The sequence below is a fragment of the Corvus hawaiiensis genome, chromosome 9 (genome assembly GCF_020740725.1).
Source record: "Corvus hawaiiensis isolate bCorHaw1 chromosome 9, bCorHaw1.pri.cur, whole genome shotgun sequence".
Classification (NCBI taxonomy): Eukaryota; Metazoa; Chordata; class Aves; order Passeriformes; family Corvidae; genus Corvus; species Corvus hawaiiensis.
In genome coordinates, this window is record NC_063221.1 from 27,223,817 (window position 1) to 27,242,466 (window position 18,650).

General features: G+C 43.0%; 2 protein-coding genes across 5 annotated transcripts in view; both read right to left on the bottom strand.

Moving 5' to 3' along the window:
- Nucleotides 1-7,096, bottom strand: part of EPS15 (epidermal growth factor receptor pathway substrate 15) — a 65,209-nt gene extending 58,113 nt beyond the window's left edge. For 2 of the 4 annotated variants that reach the window (XM_048313633.1, XM_048313627.1), the window contains exons 1-2: nucleotides 6,994-7,095; nucleotides 6,785-6,904 (exon numbers count right to left, since the gene is read on the bottom strand). In XM_048313633.1, the coding sequence (XP_048169590.1) occupies nucleotides 6,785-6,865 (81 nt within the window). In that variant the 5' untranslated portion in view covers nucleotides 6,866-6,904; nucleotides 6,994-7,095. Of the gene's footprint in view, nucleotides 1-6,784; nucleotides 6,905-6,993 lie in introns of all 4 variants that reach the window. The other 2 variants (XM_048313628.1, XM_048313632.1) reach the window with 2 other exon arrangements.
- Nucleotides 7,097-11,103: 4,007 nt separating this feature from the next.
- LOC125330137 (phosphoglucomutase-1-like) lies at nucleotides 11,104-18,181 on the bottom strand. Its single transcript, XM_048312999.1, has 3 exons — nucleotides 18,172-18,181; nucleotides 17,034-17,350; nucleotides 11,104-14,553 (listed from the first exon to the last, which is right to left on the bottom strand). The coding sequence occupies exons 1-3, from the start codon at nucleotides 18,179-18,181 to the stop codon at nucleotides 14,464-14,466; spliced, it is 417 nt and encodes a 138-aa protein (XP_048168956.1). The 3' UTR covers nucleotides 11,104-14,463.
- Between the last annotated feature and the right edge of the window lie 469 nt (nucleotides 18,182-18,650).

Here is an 18,650-nt window from a genome sequence, read left to right on the forward strand (position 1 = left end):
ACAAAAACTCTCAAGGAGTTGGTTATAGCTTTCTGATTCACTACCCAGTTCATCTCTGGCACTGTGATGGGACTGGAGATGATTCATTAACAGGAGGGAGCCAAATTGCAATTTCTCTACCCTACAATCCCTTTAAGACACTGTTTAAAGGGGCTGTAAAACTCGGTAGTATATTACCTCTTAGTTCATTCAGAACTTTTCAGCCTAGAAGAGAAATTTCCTGGACCTTAAGTGCTTCTCTCTTGTTTTGCCTTGCTTGAGCAGTGACAGGGGGCACAGGACAGTGAACAAGGCCTAAGGCTTTCCCCTTCTAAGCTCCCTCAGGTTTTTCCAGCTGTGTGAATGCTTCAATTTGTCCCAAATAAACAGAGTTAATTTAGATGTGTCATGCATATGTACATGCACATCCATGCTTACTGATCACTTAAGTGCAAAGCCAATTCAAATTTCTCGTGTTCAGGGGAACTGTAAGCCTGGGTGCAATGTGCCCTCCGAGCATGCATAATCTGAAACAGATGGCTCAACAGATGAGCTGCCAAACACTCAAGGCCAATTCAAATGCCATCCAAAAGTAAAAGTTATATGGGATAAAAGTTTTCCTTGTCCCACTTTAGATAAACAGGGCCTATCTGCTTGCAAGATGATCCTTTCTCATTTTCTGCTTGTCTACTTAGTCTTTTCAAATACGGCAAGCTCTAGAAAACGAATTCAGTTTTACTAGCTGCCATCATTTTCCAATCTCTTGTTTGGGTTTTTTTTCAATAAAGCTCCATGACCCTGGAGTTAAGAACTTGCATGGGTTCCTTGAGCTTTAGTAAAAAAAATAAAAGCCAACAAGGAAACAGCAAAATACAGGAACTTTCTGGCTTTCAAGTTTGCAAAGAAAAGGTTGAAAATATGAACCCTTCAGAAACCAAAATTCCTTTTTAACTCATGCTTTGGTTGGCAGGGCTTAAGCATAAATAAATAATTTAAATTGCATGGAATATGAAGTCTATTGATTTCCCATTTAAACACACTGATACATGGTACCAGAGAGTTCTCCACAGCCTGTAATACTTCCTAGCCTTTCCACAGGGCTCCCTGCTCATAGCTTGCCTAAGTGGAGGCATTGTTCCTGCAGACATTATTATGCCTTAGGCAATGCCTTCACTGTGAAGTAAATCTGATTTACAGCTACCATATATCTTGATTTTCCCATAAAGGTCATTTTTTGACACCTGGATTTTTTTCCTGAGGGTGCACACACACACATCTATGTACATATATATGTCTACTAATCTGTCCCTCTCCCCAGACTCTGTACCTAGGTGTCTGAATTTCTTAACATCAGGAATCCTGACACAGGATCACTAAACACATTCAAAAAACCCAGACAATGGCAGATTGCATACTGCAGAGTTTCTCTGTGCATGAAAAAAAATGAACATTTCCAAAAAGTAATTACACAGTCTGAGCACTCACAGTACAGAACATGCCCATGTTGCTGCTGGGAACAGAAATGACAGCCATCACTTCAGTCAGCCAAGCACCACTGAGATCAATCACACTGCAGAGTATTACCTATGCTTCACACTGCACCAGCTGACACCACACTGATTATCCCCTGAAATGTTTAAAGTACTACAGTACTACAGTTAAGGATTTGTGGGTGTAGAAGATTCAAGCTAAAACACACAAAGCAATTGTAAATTAACTCCACAGTCAAGACAAAAGGTAGAAGATTGGTCCACTACCTACAAGAAAAATAAAATTGTTTTAGAAATTTTGTGCAATGAGTAGATTTAATGCAGGGACTGCAGCAATTAAATGTAAGATGTCAGTACTGATATTTAGCAGATTAAATTACCGTTCAAAAGCATAAAGCCAAATAGATGTAATATTTTACAGATAGATGGGTTAATGTTATCAGTACGTAAGTGACAGCTGGATCAGGGAAAACTGTGTGTAGGATTTTGTTTTGCCTAAAATTGACAGATATGTAAGCCAAAATCTGAAAGACAGATGACAACAGCTCATTTGCTACTGTTTTTTCAGTATTGAGAAGGGCTGTTCTCTATTTGTGAGACTAGAAACATAAACCAGAGAGTGTAATGCTAATGATACACTCAGATCCTCCTCTTTTGCTTATATGTTATGAATAGCAGAGCTTAACTGGGTAGTTACATGCTTTAATCTCTAAGCCAGTGTGATAAATTTTGCTCTTGATTGACATGTAACTACATCAACATCAAAGGAACACGAAAGTGTGAATAACGTTTGGGCTGTTTGGTCTGGAGTGGAAACACTCGACTAAACTTGTACTTTTCTGTGCTGGTAACATTTCCAAAGGCTTAAGGCTGCTAATCTCCAAACCATATTACACATTTGACCAGTAAATTAGAGCAAACTATTTATTGTGTATACCTCAAGTAAACACACCACTGTAAGAAACTACGTCCTAAACACTACCAACTTCAGCTTATGTTACGCAAATCAAAGTTTCACTGTACACTGCAGACTTTTTTAATAGTTAGACTTCCTTGTAAATACATTCCTTACAAGCTTATTTTCAAAAACTAATTCTCTTGGGCAATGGAAAGCAAATGATGTAACTTTCCATTTTATCAGTTATCCAGAGAATTTGGTTAACTCCAGTAGCATTTAGAGATTTTAATAATAATGTTACTGTAGGATTTTCTTAGAAGTTACATAGCAGTTCCTGCTGCAATAGTTTGTTGGGGCACTGAGAAGTTCACAGCCTGAGCTTTTGAAACTTGGAAGCAAACAGATGCAACAAGGCCTGGATTTTCTTGGCTTACAAAGCGAGTAACAGAGCTGCCCTGTGTGTGCTGCTGCCTACGAGCTGAGTAGGATTTCCTTTGTTTCAGTCCATGACATCTGGGCGTATTTCAACAGTTCTGAGCAACTTCAGCTTCAGCAAAAATCAGCAAAACTGTTCACATTGGAGAAGGGGCAAAGTAAGGTCTGACTACTAAAATGTAAAATTAGGCTACAATATTATTAAAGATCCCACAGAAATCCCACTCTTTTACTGCAAAAAAACCATAACAACCCAAAACACTCCTTGAAATAATAGCTATAGAGTCCCTTAGTGAAAACGACTCCTTTAATGAAAATGAGAACATAATATAAAAATAGCAGTAATGGTTCAGAAGAAAGGTCTAAACAGCCCAATGTCCTGTCTCCAGCAGTGGCAATAGCCAATAGCTACAGAAAATGGTAGGAGTGGAAAATGTAGTGAGACTGCGCTGGTGTACTTCCCAAACTTTCAATGATTTACAGTTCAGAAGTCACCTGAGCTGGAGTTAACTGTTGTGAGTGGTTGTTTTAATCTAGACAGCAGCTTAATGTATCCAATAATAGGTCCCAGGCTTTTGTCTTCATACTACCAAGACTGGAAACCTTGCCAGGGTGTGCTAGGGCTTTCCCTGATCCTTAAATCCTGGTTTTCTTCCTGCTCATACAAAGCTGATGGAGCTGCAGGAGGTGCTGCTGTGAACTGAAGTCTCACTTCATGTGGAAATCAGATGTAGCTGCATTCTGCGCCAGTCTGCGAGTTCACACATAAATGGAATTTTCTCCTAACAGCTCTTGAGAGCTGACACAGTAGCAAAGCACCCATCTGCTTTCTAAATCCTGGTCCAAGTGCACATCGTGATTTTTGGGGAGAAATCTGAGTTTATTCTGCCTATTCTGGTGGCTACTTATTTTTCTTCTACTAAATTAGTTTTCCCCTTCTTTTTTCATTTCTCATAGAAGAAAGAGAGAGAGAGAATTAGTAGGATGAAAAAAACAGTTTCTGCATTTTTGCTTTCATCAGAACAAGGAGGAAACAAATCCTTTAAGTAGGCATGAAAAAGGATTTTTTTCATTCTCAGATAAGAAGAAAAAAATCTTCTTCAGTTTTTGGTAGAATAAACTTTGCTAGTTTTGTCTCTCATTCTTATACAAGAAACAGTAACCCTAAAGAAAAAACTTTTTGGCATCCCAAAATCAGGGCAGTATTAAATGAGGGGTTATACTGTACATGGACTCCTCCTACATACAAACCCCTGGGAATGATGCTAGACCTCAATAGAAATTATTTTACCTTAAAATCCAGAAGAAAATGTAGAGGAGACAGAAACTGATTGTACAGTGACACAATGGAACCTTAGTTTTAACAGATACCCCTTTAATACTTCTAGTTATGGAAATTAAATGAGCAATAAAGGCACATATTGTATTTGTGTTTTATGATGGATTGCTCAGCTCTAGGTCTCCTTGACTTTACTTTTATCCTTCCTTTCATCACCTTAGATTTCCTATTTAATACCCTAAAAGTGTTACAGATGTCTGTTATTTACCTGGATAAAAAAAAAAAAAAAGATGGGAAAAAAGATAGGGAAAAAGATATTTTTCCTCCAGATTTTACTATGACTTTGTACCATCGAGTGTGGATACTGCTCATAACAGCCTAAAAATATGCACATATTTTGAAACTTTCTTGTATGTATAAACACTAGTTTTAAATACTACCTTTGATATTGCTGTATCGATTAATAACAAATAAATATAGTGTATAAAGAAAAAAAACCACTCTTTAACTGAAAATAAACACAGCGTATAATCCTTATGATTAGTGACAATATTCTAAAATGTTGAGTTCTTGCTTTTTCCCTTGCTAAATTTGCTACACATCACTCTCCTGTAAGTCTAAATTTTGTGAGATGATGATGATGGATGTATTGCATTCTTGCTAAACTGACTACAAAGAGCAAGTAACCTTACTTGAAACATATTAATAGGCCAACACCATGGAAAAAGGTGATGGTGAGAAAGCTTTGGGAAAAGAGATTATGCTTATTTGCCTTTTTGTAGCAGAGGGCTGCATACCACAGCTGCAATGAAGGAAACATTCCAGTTGAGCAGCATTCCTCTGTATCTTTTCAAAGTCTCTGTGGAGGCTAAAGTAGGAATCACTTATTTGCGGTTGAGAAAATAGCAGGGACTTCTGCATTAAATTTTAAATACATTCTGCCCAGAGGATGATGAGATGTTTAAATCAAATGATGAGACATTACCCACTTAAGCAATGCATTAGGAGTATGAAATGGGATTCAGCATGCTGTGAATTCTAAACTCCGGTACGCAGCAAAGAATCAGACTCATACAATACCAGGTTGGAATGGAATTACCATATTATCCTCAAGGATAATATGGTCTATTCTTTCTTGGCAAAAGTACAGACTAGGCAATATGGCCCAGCACCCTGTCCATCCTGAATTTTAAAAGTGTCCATGGCCTGTTGATCTCAAGAGTAAATTATCATGTTGTTAAGTTTTATAATAAAATAATACAAAGATTACAGTGAATTGTTCACCCTACAACATTCATTCCAGCATTTTTCTACTTGCTAGACTGATTTTCAGATTACCAGAGCTCAGCCAATGTAGAGATGGAAAATAGCCTGTGTAACTATTTCTTCAGTATAAAGGCTAGGTAGTTTTTTAAATTATTTTGGATTAGATTTACACTATCTTTAAGTTACAGAATTTGTTAGAAGGTGCTTTCCCCATTAAATTTTTACTGCTATTAATGCCTTCATCTCAGAACACTGAAGATCTCAAGTGTGATCAGGATATGCAGGAGGAATTCTTTGCCCTCTGAGTATAGTGAGTGCAGACGACAATCACATTTCTTAATGGCCAAGCCCCTCAGCAAGCTCAGAAATGTACTTCTTAAACAAATGTTGAGTCCTAAAGTGCCAGTCTGAACCTTCTGCAACTCCCAGATAACATTATGTCAAACTGTCCTGCAAAACTTGAATTTACTCTTAAGAGACCACACCAAAATTTTAAGTTTTGCTATTGCTCCAAAGCTACTCAAATTTATAATGTCCTTAAAATGTGTTTCTCTGTAGACCCTGTAACAGGATTTGGCCATTGGGTGAGTCATTGGAGTTGCTTAACTGAGTACCTTCACGCCCTGTTTTTAACACACTGCAACAACATCTGACAAACTCCTCCCAGTCCTGCCAAGTGTCAGTGCCAGCGAGGTGAGTCAGCTGCGTCTTTGCTGCATCATCCCTCTGACATACAGCACTACCAGAGAGAATTAAATAACTGCACACAGAATAAATCTGATTTTCGGAATCATCTCTATCTATCTTAAATGCAAGAGAGAGTTGTCAGCCCTGTCTTAAATGGTATCACATTTTGGCCAAACATATTCCATGGGTTTTGGGGAACTGGCTTCAATATTCCAGTGCTCTCCAGCGCAGCTCTAAACACGCCACAGAAGGATGAGATTCTGAACCGTAGGAAGCCAGATCTAATGTTCAAAAAGAAAAGCCCCTCCTCATGTGAACTTACACCAAACACAGCCATAAGCAATAAGCAGAAACAGAACAGGGATTCTGAGACCTGGTGAGTTGAATTCCATGCAACCTGCTGTAATTTGATTTTTCCCAGAGCATGCAAATATGGAGCCATTTAGAAGACTCAGAAAGGTCTGCTTAGCCCTCAACGAGGTCCCTCATCCATGACCTAGAGGAATTTATGACAATTCATTAAAATCAGAGAAAAACTAGATTAAAATGAACAGTATTGGAAAAATGTATTGCTAATGGCTTTTATTTCATAGGATCCTAGAAGAATTGGCAAGAAAGGCCCAAGAGAATTATTTGTTTGCCCCAGAAACCAACTACTATCCTCCTTCCACTGTCTTGCTGATTTTTTTCATAAACATTTGTATTAAAACCAGCGACAGTATAATAAATCTATTCAGAAAATCTACTTACAATGGCACTTACTGTCATACTTGATTTAATTATCCTCTTTGAAGAATGACTGCTTGCAGGGTGAAGGTGATTCTTTCCCATCTATCTTCCTCTCTGTAATCCCCTAAACCAAACATAATTCTGAAGAAATAAAATAAAAAATGTTTAGGCTTTGACATTGCTCCTATTCTCAGTGTAGTTGGGATGTACATAAAGGGACTAGAAAATACCTGTAAAGGACAGTAGCTGGAGACAGAGGATGACACAGAATGCTCCATCTTCTACTTTATTGTAGTTTATCACTGCATTTGTTAACCGTAAAAATTAAAATGGGGGAAATGTTTTCCTGAAGGTAAAAATAAAAGATATTACTTGTTATCAACAAGCAAAAAACCAATCATCCACTATCAGGCTAAAACATAAATTCTTAATTATGATGATTACATTATCAGTAGTTGACACAGTGACCTTATGGGACAAGCAATACAAAATTAAGCTACCAGCATATTTCTGAAGTTGGAAAAGAAACTGAAACAAAATGTTATTTGTTCTCTTCTCAAATGCCTTCCTTACGGTCTTCAGAACCCCAAGCAATCGCAGCTGTTGGGAGAACCTAAAGCCACTTTCACTGCTGCCAGTCACACTCCCAGACACCCTTAAGGAAACCCACAAGCCACAACTTCATCACTGAGGTTCTCCTAAGTGAGTTCAGCCATAACTTCAGCAAAATTTACAACAGAAAAGCATTTTCCTCTTAAAGAACCAGACTCCCAGTGTTCTCTTACTTCCATTGTCTACCCTGGTCCTTCACTGGTATTTATTCTAACCAGCAGTATCTTCCTTTTGGCTAGAAACCATGCAGATTTAAACTGTAATGGGCAAAAATGTAATTTACTGGAGAAGCTTGGACAAAGAAAAATAACATTGAAGAAATTTTTAAAAGTAGGGTGCAAATTGGGATGTCCTGGAAAACACAGGAAGGACTGGGCATATCTGAGGTTTCTTCCTACATCCCTGCTGGGACAGTATGAGCCCCAGAGGCCACTTCACGGGCTAAACATTGTGACTGGTCAGGAAATGTGTGTGTGGCTGGGACACTATGGCAGGATAATTTAACTGAGACCTCTGTGTGACAAGAGAATGGTGCTGGACAAGATTTTCATCTGATGGAGCAGTGCATGAAACAAAGGCAGCACAAGGTAACAGCTGCTGCTTCAGCCCAGTCCTGTTATCTCCGTAGTACATTATTCTCTCAGATGACAGTAAGTACTAAATGTTACAGATGGTGACACTCTAGTCTAAGTTGTGTAAAATATGGAGAACATCACAATAAAACTGTCTGTAATTACAGAAAATAACAGCTCTTTGTAACTGGTCCAGATTGGATTCAGATGGAACATGTTAGAGCAAACTAAATTCTTCTGCTAAGAAATTACTCACTAACTTCTATTTTAAGCCATTTTTTATTCAAAATCATTGATGCTAATGATTTAAAATACAAAGGATATAAAAGGTTATAGCACAGTTGTGGCTGATTTCAGTTTATTGATTTGTTTAAATGAACAAAAACGTTTGCATTGATCTTTCAAAAGAATCTGAATGGGCCCCAAGAATCTTTATCAGAAGGATCTAAGTAGTTCAGCTAAATCCTTCAACAGTGCCTTCATGATCCATGTTCAATATAGGGGAGTTATCTGACAGACAGGGAAGACAGAGCAGCCTGGCATGAAAGTGCATAAACCTGTATGATGTATCCTGGATGCTCAAAGACTGTCATTTCAAATGTATTTATTTCAATTTGTGTGAGGCTTTTTGAAAAACAATGATTCTCTGATCTCTGCCAAATTACCTAAGGAGAATATCCACACTACACTTCTGAAAGAATCCTTGAGCTGAATTCCTCCTTTTACACCTGTTAACACAACTTTTCCTACTCTAGGACTTTTACCTAAAATGAGATATCTAAAATACATGCTTCTTCTAGTGGATACAAGTCTTTGTCACATTTCCCCCAAAAAGAGTGAAAGAGAACAAAGAACTAGTAAGATATTCAGCATAAGCTGAAGTTCAGGAAATTCAGCCTCTGGCAAACCAAGGTAAATAAAAAGCTCTTCTATGGAGAATTTCCCATTGCAGATGCTCTGCCTACACACAGGTTTTTCAGAGTTAAGCCAAGAGGGGGTTTTTTTTCACGAGCTCTTTGCACTGTTTCAACTCCTGTAGCGTAATACAGCCAAAGCAGTGATCTGAAATAATAAAGCTCCAGCCCACCTACAGCTTTAACTGGCAGCACTAGTAATGTTCTGGCGCCATCTGATGTTTTTTGTTTTGCTTGCCTGAGTATAATCTCTAGGCACCCCTAGAGACACCTCCAGGGATGCCCCTCCCTGGGCAGCCCCTTCCAATGTCTAATCGCCCTTTCTGTGAAGAAGCTCCTCCTGACGCCAAAGGCAGACCCTCCATGGCAACACTGACCTTCATGCCCGAAGCTCATCCACACACGACCCACATTCGCACAGGGAAGCTTCGCCCTGCTCCGACCTCGTTCACCTCAAACGAGGAAACTTGTCCCCACATGGATCTCATCACCTCCCTCCCCGCTGGCTGCACGGAGCTTCAAGGGATAAATTTGCCATCCACCGTAAAAAAAAAAAAAAAAAAAAAAAAAAAAAAAAAAAAAAAAAAACTACAACCCCCTTCCCCCAGCCCTGAGGGGAATCTGCCCTCCCTCAGCCCTGCTCGGCGATCCCTGAGGGACTCCTGAGGCGCGTTTGGCCGCCCCGAACCCGCCACCCGAAACCCCCCGGCCCCGGCCCGGTTCCTACCGCGCACAGCGGGATCCGACGAGCGCACACCGACACCGCTCTCGGCCCCGCACCCCTGCCGGGCTCCCCGGCCCCGCCGCCCCGCCGGGCTCCTCGGCCGCAGCCCGGCCCGGCCCGCCCTCAGCGCCGTTTCCAGCCGGCGGCGTTTGGCGGGCGCACGGCGGGAGCTCTGAACGGGAGGCGGCGGGAACGGCTCCGGGATGTCGTAGGTGTCTGGGCAGCGGCGTAGCGCTGCTCTCCCTCTCCGTCCGCTCTCTCTCCCCTTCCTCTTCTCCTTCTCCCCTCTCTCCTCTTCTTTCTTCTGTGTTCTCTTTCCTTCTGTTCTCCTCTCTCTCCCCTCTCTTCTCCTCTCCCACCCCTCCCCTCACAGCAGCGGGTCGGTTCCCGCGGGCTCGGCGGGACGCCGTGAGGGGAGCGCTTCTCCCGGCGGGCTGCGGCTCCCGAGCGCGTTCCGTGAGGGGAAAAGCGAGCCCAGAGTCGGCCCGGGGAGGGGAGGAGCGGCCAGCGAGGGGGCGGGATTTGTTTCCAAATGAAAACAGAGACCGGGAAATGCTCGCCATGGTGGTTCCTGGGGCAGCGCTGCGGGCGCGGCTGGGTGGGCGGTGCTGCTGTGGGTGATCCTCTCTGTATTCTGCATTTCTGAGGGATCGGGGGCAATTCTGTTCAGAGGTGCCCAGCGACAGGACAAGGATCAATGGCTGTAAACTAAAACACAACGAATTCCATCTCGACATCAAGGACAACTTCTGAATACTGAGGGTGGCAGAGCTCTGGAACAGCTGCCCAGGGAGGGCGTGGAGTCTCCCTCTCTGGAGACATTCCAAACCCTGTGTCACCTGCTCCGGGTGACCCTGCCTTGGCAAGGGGCTTTGGACTGGATGATCTCTGGAGATCCCTTCCAACCCCAGTTATTCTGTGAGTCTGTATCTCTGTACATCCCATGGATAACACCTGTGGGGCTGTGTGGAGAGGGGCAAGAAGAAGGATCACAGGGTAGTTCAGCTTGGAAGGGACCACAGTGGGTCATCCAGTCCAGCCTTCTCAAGCAGGGTCATCCCCTGCACATGGCACAGGATTTCATCCAGGCAGTTCTGGAATATCTCCAGTGAGGGAGACTCCGCACCATCTCTGGACAATCTGTTCCAGTGCTCTGTCACTGCTCAGGAGACAATTTCATCCTCATATCCAGGTGGAACTTCCTGGGCATCGGTTTCTGCCCATTGCATCTTGTCCCATTGCTGGGCACCACCAGGCAGAGCCTGGTCCATCCTCTTGGTCCCCTCCCTTGGCCACCACTAAAGGGATTGACAAAAAAAGCAGGGTTTGATATGAATTTGGGAAAGAGTGACTTCAACAGAGTTTGATGGCAAGGTTCACTCTATTGCTTACTACACAGATGGAGCATACACAGGAAAATGGGATCAAAATCAATTTAGAATGATTTACAGGGAGACCAGGGATGCAAAACGGTCAAGGGGACAATGACGTGGATACAAAAGATTCAGTGCAAAAGAGTTTAACAGCACTTAATCACTGCCTGATTTAATACTTATAAAGTGATTCAACAGGATTTACTACAATTACAACAGCAACTAAATTATAGATTCACACACACACTCAGATGTGGGAAGGAATTACAGGCCTGTGGAGATGAAGGCATGACACCCCTGGTGCCCATTTTCCATCAGGCTGTATCTCTCCATATTGTCTCCAATGGGAATAAATCCTGTTCATTTTTCTCCTATATTTTGCAATTTATCAGGCAGTAAGTAATTAATCAAGTCATGTAAGTCTGGTGCTGCTCTTGTGTATCTCTGCTCATCGTGGGCTTCTGGGGATCATTAAAGAAAGTTCTTTAACCCGATAAATATTAGGCACAAAATAATCACTGCAGGTTGTACATCTGGCTGTAAACATGCGCCATCATACTCTGCATGGTTAAGAAAATAAATTAAGCCTTGTCAGGCTAATTCAGGGGTAGGAAGCTCTGGTTAAATACTCTCACCACATGTGCCTCATCTTTCTGTCTCCTTTTCTTGTTCCACTCTGGCATTTGGTTCTACACCACAGTCAAAGTGAGCCATATTAAAAAAAAAAAAAACCAAACTAAAGTGGTGCTCTTCATGTTGTTTCCTAAAATACTTTTCTTTGGACATGTTTTTTCGCCACATTCTTCTTTTGGAAGATCCGAGAGACAACAATTTGGCCAACAGGGTTTTCATGTGAGGTGTCAGGATAAATTTGGTTTCAGAGATCCAAGCCAGGGTCTGTGTGTAGACTTAGAGCATACATTTTAAATAACTGATTTAACTTCTCACATCATGGCATTGGAAAGACAATCATTAAAAACAAGCCCCCAAGCAAGCCGGGCTATTGGGTGACACAAGGCAAGGCTGACCTTCTAAATAAAGCTAAAATTGTGTCTTCCAATACAATATTCCAGCGCTTTCCAACGTTGAGGTGCTTGGAATGAGGCTCCATCTCTGCTCCCATAGTTCAGGGTGCTTGCAGAGAGAAATTTGGGCAGTGTGCTGCTCTGTTGCTGTACACAATATTTGACAGACTTCGGAGAACGTAGCTTTGATCAGTGCACAACTTTCCCCCTAAGAAATGTTCTGTGTTTATAACTTAGTGGGATTTTCATGTAGTTTCTCATTTATTTCATCCTACAGCTGTGCCAACTCCCGATCCTGCTTTCCTTTGGCTTTCAGCTTCTTTTGAAGTCTGTCATAAAAACTTCCATCAGAACATGCCTTAGTGTAACATGCAAATGCATTGGCCCCCAGAGCATCCTTCCAGTGTGGATGCATTAATAAATGGAATATTTCTCTGCTGCCATGAGCTGGAATGTGTAACGGAGTCAGGATTCCTTGAGCAATATGGGGTTCTCTTTAAAAAGAAATACATTGTAAAGAATTCCAGCAAACTGTTACAGCTTTGGCTGCCCTTTGGCCAGAATTTCAGAGGCATTTTTAATTTAAATGTTACCTGTTTACTTGGCTTTTTTAAGATAGGATATTTCTTTTCTCTATTTTGTAATAGAGATAGCTGTAAAACAGTTTTCATGTAAGACCCTTGGCTGAGTTACATAGCAAAGATGTGTTTCCATTCTATTTTCCCAATCCTTTAATTTACAGTTTTGGAATAGCAACATAAATTTTAAAAGGATATGTTTGGAATGAGGTCATCTAAATTCCTTACAAGGCAAAACATTCTTTCTCCGAGGTGAAAACTGAACTAAGTTCTTGAAATATGATGTATATTCCAAACCCTGTTTAATTCAATGTAATATATATGTCTCTTGGGGACTGTTCTTACAAAGATTTTTTTTTTTTCCTCATCGTTTTATATCATGCTTTAAACTATTGTTAAGATTTAGGAATGTGCTTAAAAGTTTCAGTTGTCTCTGGGAAAAATAGTCTTAATTTATGTTGACCTTTCTTTCCTTGGAGCATTTAGCCTGCATTCAATAAAATTTTGATGACTGCTCTTTAGAAGACAGCTGTACCATATAAAGTATTATAAATATTCAGCTTTCCTCTTTCCAGTGTTGCCATTAACAGCTGGGCATCCAGTTCAGAGGAGCAGATTTTGCAGAGAGAGCTTGGCATGTTCCTGAATCAGGAGAGGGAAGAAGGGAAGCAAAGAGTTTCTTATGGTTTGGGGACCTGTAAAGACATAGAGCATCTGTTCCCCAGTTAAGTCATAGTCTGGTAGCACTGAATCATGTTAAGAGCTAAAATGATGGGAAAAACTACTTTTTTCACCTTGGCTGTACCTGTCTTAAATGTCTTAAACATTATTTCGACTAAAGGCAAAATAATTTCAAGCCTTGCTCAGAAGGTATGCAAATGAAAATGCTTTTGTGGGGGGTTTTGTTGTTTATAGTTTTATGAAGAAAAAGATAAATATTCAGCATGATTTCACTTCAGTGCCTTGATTTTATCTCTGGTATAAAATGGAGAATCAGATTTTCTTAGGCAAACACTTTATCCTTCTAAACAAGCAACATTCGTGGTACAGGGAATGGATTTGCTTTGGATGCCATCAGTTTTCCTGTGTAAATGTGAAACCTAAAAAGGAAACTGTCTTTAACATTATCAATTTTAGACCTTACTAACAGAAATCTTTGTGCCTAGATGACCATAAAACCTGTCCATATTTTTCTCTTGCAGGGTTAAGAGAGCATTAAATTTGGACACAGTTAAAAAAGATAACGTACGTATTTTTTGGTGTATGGAGCCATCTGGGCTGTATAAATATATATGTATGTGTGTGTATCTATATCTGTGTGCAAAAATCAACGTGGATATAACCAATCTATTTCATTTTAGCTGCCTTTAAATTGTTACAGATTGGATGTTGTCTGGGCAAATCTTAAAGCACAAAATTACTGCTGCAAATATTAGTATAAAATTTATTGTATTTCATTTGTCACAGAGCTGCCTGGCATTAAGTAATGTACATCTGCTTGAATCACTTGAAGCATGTGCATATTGTTATTGCCATCACTATTTACCCAAGAGCTGAATGAGTTAAGATCCTTGCTGAAATCATTTATTAGAAATTAGCTCCATTATCCTGGGAAGCAAATGTTCTGCCATGGAATTGTACATGTGACAATATGGAATTATGATAATGCTGTAATCTGCATATTATAAACTGCAAAATTGAAATGGAAACATTAAAGGCATTTTCATGTCAGGGCTGTAATTACCTCCCTCAGCTAATCTGGCATAATGAATCAATAAACTACTAACGCTGCCATAAATTTCACCGCAGTTATCACAATAAAAATAAAATTGTACTGTTGCTATTATTTTTTGAAAATGCAGCTCCAGCATCCTCCCAGCCGCCAGCATGTCATGACATATGTCAGTTTATTATCTCTCCACAGTGGGTGTTGCTGCAGCCAGCAGTGCACAGGAGCTTGGGAGGATGGCAGGGTGGAAAGGAAGGAAAATTCTGGAAAAGTACAGAGAGAAAGAGCTGGTTAGCAAACGAGCTCCCAATAAATCTCCGTGCCTGTGTGATTTTGAAGAGGGTTTTTTAGTATGTAGCGCGTATTTGGAGGCCCCACTGGTATTAAGCAAGGTAGAAATTTGCCATTTCAAAATTTTCTAGAGACTTATTTTTTTGAAATTTAAACAGAGATGGCAAAATACCGCAGTGGCACTAAAAAAAAAATCATTAGCAGTTTAATTAGCAGCTTAGTGTACCATTACCCAACTTGTTCTGCTCAGAATGCAGCTGTGACTATAATTTTGCCTCTGTTTCTTGGGCTGTAGTAACATTTTGTAGATGAGTGGTCCAGCTGAAATTCCATGGAATGCTTTTCCTGCCCTAAAGCTGTTCCTTCCCATGAGATGAAAAGAGTTACTCGATGCTTACCTGCAGTCAGGTTCTTGTGCAGCAAAAAGCTGGTGAAAAGCCCATTTGAATGACAGAAACTTTTAGTGGAGGCTCAGTGATGTGGCTTTACACTCATTTTTAGTTCACACGATGTCCCTAATAGATACATGTCAAAGATTTAAATTAAATAACTATAGAAGGTAAGAAGGAACAGAAAGTAGTAAACACACACGGTTGGGGTGGAGTATCTGTTTTGTCTTTGGTGTTTCTATCATTCCTTCCCTGTTTATCAAGAGTCCCTCATTCCATGGATCAAAATATTAATGAACTAACCAAATCAGGAATGAATATTTTTAGATTTTTGGAATGTTAGCATGGTATTGTTAAAAAAAATTGCATAACTGGAGTAAAACTCTTCTTCCTGGAAGAGAAAAACTGACAAATAAATCTTGTTCTTGTAAGTGCTGCAGGAATTTTCTCACGGTAGTTGTTTAAAATAACCTTATCCATATCCAGAAATGGGTGAGGTGACTGCTGTTCAAGCAGGGAAAATAACCTGAAATGTTTGGAGGTTCTCCCTGTTGAAGAGGAAATTTGATGACGTGTAAATCCCTACACTGGCATTGATACTTCAATTAATACTCATTTAAAGATGATTGGAAACATTTCTTCAAACTGCTTGAATGTGGCAAGACAGACTGAGGATTTCCATCAGGTGTAGTTGAAATACTGATAGACTGCAACAAGAGTATAAATGAGTGGTGTGAAATTATTTAGGTTATTTGAGACTAAAACCAGGCAGAGGCAAGTGGGCAGCAAATGCAATCCTTTAAAATCGGGTGGAAGTCCCACTACTGGTGACCAGCGCTAGCACTGGTGGGTAGTAAAGTTTTGGGCTGGGGTTTTTTTTATTTCTCTACATGAGCAGAGCAGTGAAATCCCAGTTTCTCATCCTTGCAATTCAGTATCCTTCTGCTCCTTTTCTGTACTCAGTCAAGAGGACACTCAGCACGGAATCCCGGGCAACAAATGGAGTAAAAACACTTTACACTTCATCTGTGACTCTCCTATAAGACAGAATCCCATTCCCTTCACTCCTGCCCTCAGGAAAGGTCCAGAGTCGGTGCTGTCCCTGCACGTTGGCCATAAGAGGGTGCCAAGAGCCCTGGAAAAGCCCCCTGAGCAGCTGCCAAAACCTGGCATTTTCTGCCGAGGATGACTCTGGTCCAGGCAGCCACTGCATTTAGGAATGCCAGGACGAGTGGAGCCCAAGAAAAAGAAACAGACTGCAAGTGTGTTATTAGTCATACAATGAGTGCTGCCCCCACTGCAAAACGCTCTGTTTCTGTTGAAAAATTGACTTTGGAAGCCGCTGTAGAGATTCCAGAGGGAAAAAAAGATACTTGGCACCGTCTCAAGTGCACTCACGTACGAATCATTCCGGAATTAAGAGACACTGTTCTGTTCCTACCACAGCTGGAAAGAAAAGTAGGGTGGCAGAGACAGAGTCTGGCAGGGCTGGGAATGGATCTCCATCTCCAGGTTTGTCCCCCCGGCAGGGGCTGAGCCTTCCTTTCCCAGGGAAGTACACGCTAGCCACCAGGATTGAGAAACTTTCTGTTCAAAGGTCAGCTCCTGCTGGGATTCCCTTGGGCTACCAAGTGACAGCAGCAGGACGAACCCACGGAGGAATCCCCCAGCAGTGAGATGCATTCCAGTGCTGTGGAAGGGAGCGCTGCTCCCTCCCAACACCTCACCGCCTCCACGCTGTGCCCTTGCTTTGTGGCTTAGCTGGAAAACCCAGCGATGGGCAGAAGGAAGAAGAAGGAAGTAGAGCAAAGTCGTGTTTGCTTCCATCCCTCCGCCCTGGCCAATATCCACCCGCTCCCGCAGGCAGGGAGAGGCTCCCGGGGGGCTTTTCCTACCTGCACCGCGAGCTGTCCCCCGCCAGCCCCGTCAGCTCATCTGTCCCTGCCCGCGTTCCTTCCCCGCCGCGGACACGCCGAGCGCCAGCGATTTCCGCCGCCGCTGCGCGGCCCCGCTGCCGGCGGCCGGGGAGGGCATCCCGGAGCCGCGGAGCGCCCGCTGCTCACCCCGGTGGCGGCGGCGATGCGGGCGATGAGCTGGATGCCGTCCTTCATGCAGAAGCGGCCGTCGCCCCCCACCTCGAGCGTGGCGTCCTGGCGCTCGGCGGGCGGCACGGTGGCCAGCACGCTCTGGATGAAGTTCTCGCTGTAGTTGGCATTGCTCTGGAACACCGTCACCCGCTTGCGCAGCCCAATGCTGCCCGGCTTCTGGTCGCCGTAGGGCTTCGTCTGCACGGTCACGATCCGCACCACGGCCGGTGCCGGGCGAGTTCCGGGAGCCGGGGGGCGACCGCGGCCGCCCGGCCCCGCCGCCGCCCCCGCCCCTTAAAGGCACCGCCCGCGCTCCCGGCCGGGCCCGCAGCGGCCGCAGGCGGCAGCAGCCGTGTGCTGCTCTGCCCTGGCCTGCTCTGCCTTGCCCTGCTGGCACTGCCCCGTCCTGCCCTGTGCTGCCCATGCTGCCCTGCCACAGCCCCGAGCACCTCCGTGTCCTGCTGCTCTGCTCGATCCCAGCCACTGCCATGGAACTATGGAAGGGTTTAGGTTCGGAAAGAGCTTCAAGATTTTCAAGTCCAGCCGTTCCCCAGTACTGCCAAAGCCACCACTGCCCCATGTCTCCAAGTGCCACACCCACACGGCTTTGAAATCTCTCCAGGGATGGGGACTCCACCACTGTGCCAGGACTGGACACTTTCCCTGAGATCCAATTTAAACCTCCCCTGGCCCAGCCTGAGGCCGTTCCCTCTCCTCCTGTCCCTGTTCCCTGCGAGCAGAGCCCGACCCCCTCCGGCTGCCCCCTCCTGTCAGGGAGTTGTGCAGAGCCACAAGGTCCCCCCGGAGCCTCCTTTGTTCCAGGCTGAGCCACACCAGCTGCCCCTGGTGCTCCTGTCCCTATGGCCACCAGCAGGATGTCCCCACAGGCCTTACAGACAGGCCCTGACCTCAAGTGACCACCCCACACAAGCAGGAGCCCCCCAGTGCTCCAGTAGCGGGGTCAGGGAAGGTCAGCATTAGCAGCGCCTTGAAGAAGCTGAATTTTGGCATAGCTCTAGTTCTCAAAAGAATGGGAACATTCCAGAAATTCAAATTACCTCTTACAGATATTTTTTCTCCTAAATGTCTCCCCTCCAAGAAAATAAGCTGCTACCTCTGTTCATCCTTAAAAAGAGAAGCTGGAATTTTTCTGTCTTGGTGATACCTGGATTTGGAGCAAAATGGAAAAGACTCTGCACATACAACCAAGATCTCTAATCTCACCTCCTCCAGGGCAGGAAAGGTAGAACCTGCTATGGAGAGTTTACCTACTAAGTCCCCACTTTAAAAACTGCATCATGAAACCCTTCCTAGCAGCAGCAGGATCAGAAAATAAAGGAGGTTCTCTGTGTATTGCTGGGCCATGTTTTGTACATGCAGCAAACCCAACTCTTTCCACGCACAGCGATTTCTCAGCTAAGCCCTCCTCTCAGCTTTAACCATTCCTTTCCTAAAAGGCAGAGAGAGTTGCATATGAATTCCTGCCACATCTAAAAAGGCTGATTTTACAAACAAAAGAAACCTAAATAATGCACTGCTCAGTTTGTAGTGTCTATTCCACACGGAGTGTCTCATTATTTCCCGACTCCTTCT

Coding starts and splice junctions, on each gene's coding strand:
- LOC125330137 (XM_048312999.1), bottom strand. Junction 14,554..17,033: donor GCATCGCCGCCGCCACCGGG/GTGAGCAGCGGG, acceptor GTACTTTTCCAG/AATTTTCCTTCCTTTCCACC.